The sequence below is a fragment of the Sinocyclocheilus grahami genome, unplaced genomic scaffold (genome assembly GCF_001515645.1).
Source record: "Sinocyclocheilus grahami isolate Dianchi unplaced genomic scaffold, SAMN03320097.WGS_v1.1 scaffold471.1, whole genome shotgun sequence".
In the NCBI taxonomy this organism is placed as follows: Eukaryota; Metazoa; Chordata; class Actinopteri; order Cypriniformes; family Cyprinidae; genus Sinocyclocheilus; species Sinocyclocheilus grahami.
The window spans coordinates 41,800-52,545 of record NW_015505650.1 but is presented as its reverse complement, the minus strand read 5'-3'; the positions used below and the strand labels follow the sequence as shown (position 1 = coordinate 52,545).

Genomic DNA, 10,746 nt, shown 5'->3' with positions numbered 1-10,746 from the left:
AGCATTGCTGTGCTGCTTAAAAAAGACCTTGTGATCTCTTGCTGAAAAAAACTTCAATTCATATGCATTCGTGACTCATATTGAGAGTTTTACTAAGCAATTACATGATTCCTCCTGCACTTGAGAAAAAGTGAAATTAGAGGAGGATTCATTCTCTGAAATATATATATATATAATATATAATACATATGCTGCTCTTTTGAACAGCCGTTCAGCTGCAGGCTTTAATTTGTCAACCCATATGATAAAGATCAGCTCAGGATGCAGACGCTTACTTTGTTAATTAGGTTAATTCACTCCACGATATCACAACATTATGTGACATATTTTGCAATAACCTGACTTTTTTGTCAGCAAGGTTTGTTAGGGTAAAAATAGCTTTGGAGCACTGAGCACATAAACATTATATGGTACTTTGCATGTAAAGGACGTTTGGTTTCAGATGACTGTTGAAAAGCATATTATATAGTGTTTGTTTTTTTGCATGTAGGTTTCTTATGATAACAAAGTGAAAGTTTCATTAGTTAAGGATGGTTGACGCATCAGATTTTGTGCAGTAGTTGCATTCCATCTAAAGCATTTAACATCTTGATGATTCCAGTGAGTCTTGGCACTAAAGCCTGCGAGTGTCGCCTCATTCTGCTGATTCAAAAATCCAGTGTTTTCCTTACATTGCACGCACATATGACCCACTTTTCCTGTGCATACTCTGACATGTTTCTGGTTTAGCATGCACTGGTCTGTCTTTGTGAATTTCCTCTGCAGATGATGGCCTGTCACAGACATGTTACTCACTGAGACACTGAGGCTTGGAGACACAAGAGAGCTCCTCTTCCTCTCGCTCTCTCTGTCACACATGTACTCTGGAATAATCTCACATCCTTTTTATTTAGTTTTTTGCAATTTGTATTTAGTTTTTTGCAGTGCATTTAGGTTTGGCCATTATAGACCAAAATGCATTTAGTTTTGGCTATTTTCGATCAAAATGCATTTAAGGTTGGCCAGTTTTGACTAAAATACATTTAGGTTTGCCATTATAGATCAACATGCATTTAGGATTGGCCATTATAGACCAAAATACATTTAGTTTTGGCTATTTTCGGTCAAAATGCATTTAGGGTTAGCTAGTTTTGACTAAAATACATTTAAGGTTTGCCATTATAGAACAAAATGCATTTAGTTTTGGCTATTTTCGATCAAAATGCATTTAAGGTTGGCCAGTTTTGACTAAAATACATTTAAGGTTTGCCATTATAGATCAACATGCATGTAGGGTTTGCCGTTATAGAACAACATGCATTTAGGATTGGCCATTTTACACTAAAATGCATTTAGGGTTCGCCATTTTTGACTAAAATCAGGAGTAATGTTGTTTATAATGGTAAACATCAATCACAATATATCTATTTTTGCTACAAATTCAATCTTAATATGAGTCATATTTGAATAACCATGTGGCCCTATTTTTGATAATCTGGTGAATTTGAACTAGTTAGTCCCAACCCAGAAGATATTTATCATAATATAATGCAGCTTCACATTATGCAAAAGCTTGTATCACAAACAAAAGACTGAAGTATGTGTTTTACAGCATAAAAGTTTGACAGATTTCTACCATCTGTGTGTACATTAATGAGGAAAAAAAATTAACTTAAATGATTTTAGCAAATGGCTGCAATATAACAAAGAGTGAAAAATTTAAGGGGGTCTGAATACTTTCCACTGTATACTGTCCAGCCCTAATTATGATAATTATGCTGTTTTTCTTCCTTTAATTCAGTCACTATGCATCTTTTTGGCGGTCAGGCATCTGCCAAGAACATAATTTGGTTGTTGTTTAGATTTATTATGTTTAAACCAGCAGGTATATGTGCGGTGTATTAATGTGTAGCTATGAGCACATGATGCTGTTTTGTTAGAGAATGTGTCGGTGTGAGTGGGCGGGTGTGAATATGATTAAGATGTGACAAGATTGGTTCTGAAACGTGTCAATTATCTTTGCTCCTGTCGTTGCTGTTCTCTGTGTGCTGCTGAAATAGAACCGAGGGCTTGGCGGTGACAGAATCCCAAAAAGGCGTCTCGCCTCTCTTGCAGTCCTGGAGGTGAAGAGCGCTTCAATGGTTTCATGATATTTTCACCTACAGGAACTCGAATGGAATTAAACTAAAATAAACACCTCGAAGGAGGCAGAGTTTCAGGCGAATTTTAGAACAGCTTTGCAGCAGTCAAAGCGTGTAAGTGTTGGTGTGTTAAATTACAAATTTCCCCAGTAAGTCTAAAAGGGACGTTTAGAGTGACAGCAGCTTCCTGCGTCAAAGCGTCTGGAAACCATTCATTTTCAATGAGAGCTGGCGATCAGACGGTTGAGCATTGACGCAATGTGGCAGCTGCCAATGGGAGAGCAGAGAAGCTCGTGTGATACAGATGCATAACTATAGCAAAGCAACTAACAGTAAAGTAAATACAGACTTCAGAGTTGCATGGTTTGCAGTGTTGTTGGATACTGGAATAATTAAAATATTTAAAGCAATAATTCACCCAAAAATTTAAATGTGCTGACTGAGAATGTGCTCACCCTCAGGCCATCCAAGATTAGGATGAGTTTGTTTCTTCATCAGATTTGGAGAAATGTAGCACTGCATCAGTGTCTCAGCAATGGATGCTCTGCAGTGAATGGGTGCCGTCAGAATGAGAGTCCAAACAGCTGATAAAAACATCACAATAATCCACAGCACTCCAGTCCATCAGTTAACATCTGGAGAAGACAAAAGCTGAAACACATCCAGCATTAAGACATTTTTAACTCAAATACATAGAGTCCATAATCTATAATAACGCTTCCTCCAGTGAAAAAGTGCATCTCCCATTGACTTTCACATCAAAGTCCAGCCACATATTTGTTTAGAGCTGTTTAAACGGTGCTTGATCTGTGCAGATTTCTCTCCTGATTCACACCAGAACACTGACTCACTGGAGGAAGAGTTATTATGGATTATAGACTCTATGTATTTGAGTTAAAAACATCTTAATGCTGGATGTGTTTCAGCTTTTGTCTTCTCCAGATGTTAACTGATGGACTGGAGTGCTGTGATTACTTGTGGATTATTGTGATGTTTTTATCAGCTGTTTGGACTCTCATTCTGACGGCACCCATTCACTGCAGAGCATCCATTGCTGAGACACTGATGCAGTGCTACATTTCTCCAAATCTGATGAAGAAACAAACTCATCCTGATCTCGGATGGCCTGAGGGTGAGCACATTTTCATTTTTGGTTGAACTATTCCTTTAATTGTATTTTAGTGCATTTATTTTTTAAGTGTCTTTGTCTTGTTGCATCTTTGTCTTGTGTGGTCTAATATAATATTGCACGATTGAAATCTAGCGTGACTGGCAACCACCCCTTTACGCTCTATTCCTGAAACTCAAGCTCAACCCTTGGCTGTAGGGTACACTCTTCTTCATCTACTATGAACGCCACACTGGTCTCACTGTTGCAGGCCGCTGAGTTGGAGCTAAACTGTCTGTGTTTACATAACCAGTCCCTTAGACTGATGCAGCCATGGCAACGGATGCATTGCATGTTGGATGGCAGCTCCTGTAATCTACGAAGTCAAGAATGACCCAGACGTGAGATTCTGGTCACGTGTGTGCGAGAGGCACTTTGATGTAACTTTCTTCCCACACAACACTAACACCTCTAGGCATCCTGTCAGATAGATGGACTGGCCTGTCGTACTGCTTTGCTAGAGACGGGACTCTGGCCTGTTTGCTGACTCTCTCAGAGGAAAGGAGTTGTGTGGATGGTGTCGAATCAACTGTGATTTTAGTTCAGAGGAAATCCAGTATTATCAGGTGAAGCAGTGGGAATGAAAGCTGTCCAGAATATGAGGTATATTTCCTTTAACTAGAGAAGCCAAAAGCTGAACCAAATCCATCAAGACGTTTATAACTAAAATACGAGTCCATAATTCATAATAACGCTTCCTCCAGTGAGTCAGTGTTCTGGTGTGAATCAGGAGAGAAATCTGCAGATCAAGCAGCGTTTAAACAGCTCTAAACACATATGTGGCGGGATTTACATGTGAGAGACAACAGCAGATGCACTTTTTTCACTGGAGGAAGAGTTATTATAGATTATGGACTCTATGGTATTTTAGTTAAAAACGTCTTGATGGATTAGTTTCAGCTTTTGTCTTCTCCAGATGTTAACTGATGGACTGGAGTGCTGTGGATTACTTGTGGATTATTGTGATGTTTTTATCAGCTGTTTGGACTCTCATTCTGACGGCACCCATTCACTGCAGAGCATCCATTGCTGAGACACTGATACAGTGCTACATTTCTCCAAATCTGATGAAGAGACAAACTCATCCTGATCTTGGATGGCCTGAGGGTGAGCACATTTTCAGCAAGACTTGAGATTTTTTGAGCAAATGTATGTGACATTTCCACAGCTCTTGTTAAAACAGGCCACATGCTCATTGCATGCTGTGCTTGTGAAATCAATGATATTTACCTTGTAAAAATATAAATGAGAATGTGTAAACTCTTTAATGACTAACCCGGGGAAAATATCTAAAAGTGTGAAAAGCCCAAGAGAAGTCAACGCCCACAAGTGACACATCTGATCTTCTCCTTCATTAGAGTCCTTCACTTTGCCTTCTCTCTGTTCACTGCTTCTTTTCGTCCCTCATCGTGTCCTTGTGTCACCCGGCTTTGCCCTGTCAACGCTCCTGCAGGCCCTCGCGCTGATTGTCCACAGGAAGTCGGCTGAAAGAGAATTTTCCGCTTTTCGCGTCCCATTTAGCCACAGCCAGCAGTCTTGCGATCCCTCGAAGCCACTGATAATAGAAAGAGGTAAGAGAGAGAGAGGAAGGAGAGCGCATACATGACAGAAAAAGAAAAGATGAAGCATGCAGGATGGGGAGGGAGAAAGAAAGCGAGAGAATGAGATCATCACAGGCTAGTCTAGACCAGTCCTTTGCTGGATTGCATAACTCTCCTTCTGCTGCTCGCAGGATGCTGCATTTATTCACAGGTAATTAATGGGCATCTCCATGGAGACTGAATTGTCCTTTGGGCATCATGTGTGGACCATGTTTTCCCTCTTGCTGTTACATCTTCCCATTTATAGGACATTAATTTATCCTTACTCATCCATTGGATGAGCCTACAATGGTAAACAAGTTGTAGAGAGGCCAGATGTGTTCCAATCCAAGCTCTTCGATTGCAAAATTACTTTAAAAACATTACAATTGAGTTCCTACGTTCCAACATCCCAATGAGCAAAACAAAGAGAAGAAAACGATCACCCCCAAAATGATTCTTTTGTGTTTGACACAAAAGGTTTGGACCAAGCAAGGATGAGTACTTTTTTTATCACGCTTGCCAAAGGCGGGTAAAATTTACGGTCCATAAATGTTTTTCACCAGCCATGAAACTGTTTTTTGCATTAGACTATAATTAGAAAACATATATTGTTGTCCGTATGACAATGGCATTATTTTTACTGATTGTATTTCCATTTCTATTTGTAGCAAACAGTAAAGGTAACTTGCTGATGAATAAAACTAATGTATATCTATTGTAAAAAAAACAAGTCATGCAAGTTTGGACCAAACAGGGGTGAATAAATGAAAGAATTTTCACTCGGGATGAACGATTGCTTTAATCGTCATTTACATCCTCATAAATGTTGTTTACGTCTGTCGGCATCCACTAGGTGAATGAACGGCGTGATGGATTTGTTCTGTCATATTTTCAGCACCTGAACAGCTGCTGTTCTTCTGCCGGAGAGCATGCATGTGCACAGCAGAGGTCACGGCTGCGCTCTTCTGCTCTGTCCACTGAACCGTGTGGAGATGATTCTGCCTTGTTGTGCTGGATTTTTAGATGCAGCTCTGTACTGGACTGGTGGAAGCCTGCTTGTTTGTGCAACATCAGCTTTAAATGACATTTGAATTAGAATTATAAAGATAGAATGTGGGACGGGATTGAGATCTCAAGTTTTGACTAAAGTGGGAGTTTGTTGAATGAATGTGGCTGTCACGGAAGGAAATGTGCTCTACATGCATCATTGAAATAAACATAAATTAAATAATTATAACAGTAAGAATATACTAAGGTGACCATACGTCCCCGGATTTCTAAATTGCCTAATATTTCCGGGTTTGGGCTTTGTTTTACTATTGACGTGCTCTCTAGTCCTCATACATTATATGTACGTGTATTTCCATTGCTTTGACCGTTCTCTTGCACGCCACGATTGGTCGATTATGTACAATGCCTGCATACTATTGGTTAAACTACTTTCTAGTCACTGCCTTCAGTAAGTATGAAAACAATAGGAAAACAAAGCCAAAATCCAGACATGTTAGGCAATTTAGACATGTCCGGGAGAAAGAAGACAAATGGTCACTCCAGTATATAATAATTATAGGAAACAAGTCTCCTCTGAATAGGGCTTTAGTTTATTTCTTTTCTAGTTTTTTTTTTTTTTACTTTATTTGTATAGCACTTTATACAATACTGATTGTGTCAAAGCAGCTTTACAGAGTCAAACAGGAAAATAGTTTGTCAATGATGCAAGAGGACAATAACAGAGTCATTTTTCAGCTAAAGTCAGTTCATTGATGATTAAGTGAAGCCATCATCCAGCTGAGTTCTCTTCCAATAGTGTCTGTGCAATCAGTCAAGCGTCCCCAACTAAGCAAGCCAAAGGCGACAGTGGCAAGGAACCAAAACTCCCATCGGTGACAGAAATGGAGAAAAAACCTTGGGAGAAACCAGGCTTAGTCGGGTGGCCAGTTCTCCTCTGGACAGACGAAACCAGCATGATGTGGTTTAATTCCAGGCTGCAGCACAGGTCAGATTGAGCAGAGGACTCGTCTGGTTCCCGTGGTCTTGTGCCGATGGTCGTCGAGGTCTTCACAGGGGATCTGTCTCTAGTTGACATGGTCTCCGCTGACATTCAGGGCTGTAGAGGTCATCTCTAAGTGCTGATCCACCATCTGATCTGGATAATAAATCAACATTTGACTGACTGTCCTCATCCGACTAACCTCATTCGTCCTCAGATTCACAAACGGCAAACCCTCAGTGCAGTCTCTGCTTTAGCACAGACACTGAAACAGCTGTGGCCTTACTGAGGGTGCAACCATGTTGTTTTATTATATAACAGATGCATGCATGCTTGCTCCCATGTACACATCACGTCGTAGCCCATGAGATCTGCAAAATGTTTCATAGTCTGGCCGGCGCTGCTGGCTGTTAACTGGATGATGATGAGGTTTATCGACTTCCTGTGAAGTCATGCATACAGGGTCCAAAATGAACTTTTTACCACGCTTGCCAGTGGCGGATGAAATTTACCGTCCATAAATATTTTTCACGGGCCATGGACCTGTAATTTGCATTATGTTAAAGACAAATTGTTGTTATTTTTTATTATTATTATTGACAATGGCATTATTTAGTTTTGTTTTTATTTGTGGCATACAGCATCACAATGCAATAGGTCAAATGATCACGTTTCCATATTTCTACTAATTTTAACTTTTATTTTCTTGCCAAAGCCAAATATTTACTTGCATTTGGTGAGTGTTTATTCTGATCCATATTATATATGCCAAAATAGACATTTGGTTTGCCTCTGATTTAATAAAAAGCATGCATAATTAGGACACGTGTCACCATATTACTGTAAACAGAATATTTTTGTCTGTTGACATGCATGCAAATGGCTAATATGAGAACAAAAATGTTGCACATTATTTTCCTGGGTAATATCAGAGCGCTTGCCACCAGAAAAACCCTGAAGAGCTCCAAATGCAGACTTTTCAGGTTCTTACTGTTATGGAGCACAGATAAATGTGTAAACACTTTTGGGATATATACCAGAAAATGATATATGTGGTAGTCTTTGCCCTCAGTGAGAGCGAATGAACAGTTTGTTAGTGGAGCAGATTGGGAATGATTCAGTCCCGAGGGGAGGAGAGGGGAGGAGAGGGAGGTGTCAGAGAGAGAGAAAGTGAGAAAGAGGCAAAAATAGAGACATTATCACGATGCACAGAGATGTATGATTTTTTTTAATCATCTGGTGTTGATTCATTTTGGGGTAATGGAGGCCGTATTTATATCATGCATGTAATAAGTTTCCACATTTACATGCCTTTGGAAGATGCTTCATCTGAAGTGGCTTACATTGCATTCAAGATATACTGTACATACAAGCAGAGCTGGGTAGTAACTGATTACATGTAATCTGGATTACGTAATCAGATTCCAAAAATGAAGTACTTGTAATTAGATTAAATTACATTTTAAAATACTCTGAATCAGACTACAGTTACTTTTTTATTGATTACATGATTACATATTATTCCCACAATATTCATAATTATTTCTCTTTTAAATGTTCTTTTCTAAAATAGCCGAGTGCTTACATACACTCAGAAAGTCTTCCAGTTTTGTGGACATTCACACAAAGGCCAGTCACTACAGTCAGCTGGCGCTGGATTTACAAAAATCAGTTCAGGTTTAAGAAGTGTTTCAGCTTTGCCTCAGCTACTGATGAACACATTAATTAAAGGTTATTTAACCATGTATTACTGTGTCTTTGGAAGGCATTTGTCTTTCAAACACATTAAAATGCACAAATTCAAGTTATTTCTTATTTACATGTAATGCAACCATTCCCAAACTTTTTTTGTCAGCTAAACCTCTTTCCCCTAATATATTCATTGAAGTCCCCCAACACACACACACACACACACACACACACACATTAGTATCACATTTGCACGTTCACCGTTCTTTGACGGTGGTTAATGGTCACACGACATGCAGATAAACACATAAAATATTTCATTTCTAGTAAGCGTTTTATTTTGATTTGTTGTTATTTTAAAATAATTTAAGATTTATTCAAATTATTTATATTAATTTTACATTTTTATGATTTAATTATTAAATTAAGATCAAAAGTAATCAAAAAGTAATCTGATTATATTACCTAAAATGTGAAATGCACTGGATTATGTTACTAACTACAATTTTTGCCATGTAATTTGGAATTTTGTAAGCAAGCAATTTGTAAGTAATCTACCCAGCTCTGCATACAAGTGCATATTTGTACACGTGTAAACAAAAATTATTTAAAGTGTTCATAAACCTTACATTTGACTTGATTAATGTAGAATATACGTCTGACTGTAAAATGTCTCATCTTTGTGCCGTTTCTTTATTATTGCATATGATAATCCATGTGGAGGTGATGCTGACAGCTTTATACGCTTGGATGATCATCTCTGGAATTAGAGTTTTGCCCTTTTCCAAATAAACTAAAACGTTGGCGACAACTTTTCCTTTGATTATGAATGTTGAATTTCATTCCGCACATTTACTTTCTCGCTTTCTCTTCACAGGATTTGCTCGCCCTCCAGTTGGATGCTGCATAGACGCTCTGAATCCTTCCTGCTCGCTGTCATTCCCGTTAACCGACTTGGAGGCGCACAAACACGCTGCGAAAACCGACACGCGATGCGTTTTGACATTTCACGCGAACCCGCAAAACTCAAACGCACGTTTTAAAGGGGTCATATGATGCTTTTTTTAAAGATCATTATTCTGTGTATTTGGTGTAACAGAATATGTTGACATGCTTTAATGTTCAAAAAACACATTATTTTTCAAATACTGTACATTATTGTAGGTCCTCTATGCTATTGCTGTTATTACTACCATTGTATATTTGTTAATATTACTCATGTAGCCTCATCTCAATTTGCACATCTGTTACTGCTGCTATTGTTTTTTGCACATAATCTAATCAAAATACCATATACATAGTCTATATTTCTATTTTCACATTCTATATTCTACTCTACTTCTACTCGCATGTATAGATACCAATCTATATTTCTATTTTTTACATAGTCTATATTCCTACTACTGCAGCATAGTTTTTATTATTATGTTTCTTACATTGTGTAGAGTATGTGTGTGTAGAGTTTGTGAGTTTGTGTATGTGTGTGTGTGTGTGTGTGTGTAGAGTTTGTGTATGTGTGTGTAGAGTTTGTGTATGTGTGTGTGTGTGTGTGTGTGTAGAGTTTGTGTATGTGTGTGTAGAGTTTGTGTATGTGTGTGTGTATAGTTTGTGTATGTGTGTGTGTATAGTTTGTGTATGTATGTGTATAGTTTTGGCATTCATTGTGGACAGCAAAGTAAGAATTTCATTGCTCGGGGAAACTTGTTTTCCTCACTGGGCATATGACAATAAACGCTTTGAAATTGGATTCGAGTGTACTGTTCTTAAGCATGTAAACCGAAATACAAAAGATGACAAATACTTATTAAAAAAAACGTACTGTAGCATAGTACATTGATATTATGCAATTATATTGCTATTTACAAGGTACTCCAAGAATAGCATGATACATGTCCAAAAAAAATCATATTTCCATTGTAGTGAAATATATAGATTCAGTTCTCTGCTGTTTGCTTCATTACAATCTGCTAGTTCTGTAAGTATGCCCCCATTTCAATTTGGATTTTACTCCAATTTCATTCGAACCCCAATGAAAACCCTCTTGTTTATGGCTCACGATATGGGAAAAACCAAAATACGAGGCGTTGCTTCAGACTTATCTCCTAAATTCTGCTTGAGTGTTGGTTTGTTAATTGTTTATTCTGAACAGTATCAATTAATCAATCTGATGATTAGATTCCAGTGTATTATAACTGC

At 38.2% G+C, this 10,746-nt stretch overlaps 1 protein-coding gene across 1 annotated transcript in view; it reads left to right on the top strand.

The window, feature by feature from the left end:
* The first annotated feature begins 3,587 nt into the window (after nt 1-3,587).
* Nucleotides 3,588-10,746, top strand: part of LOC107553345 (complexin-3-like) — a 9,870-nt gene continuing 2,711 nt past the window's right edge. Inside the window, exons 1-3 of the mRNA XM_016235546.1 lie at nt 3,588-3,629; nt 4,121-4,125; nt 8,029-8,031. Of these exons, the coding sequence (XP_016091032.1) occupies nt 3,588-3,629; nt 4,121-4,125; nt 8,029-8,031 (50 nt within the window). The remainder of the gene's footprint in view (nt 3,630-4,120; nt 4,126-8,028; nt 8,032-10,746) is intronic.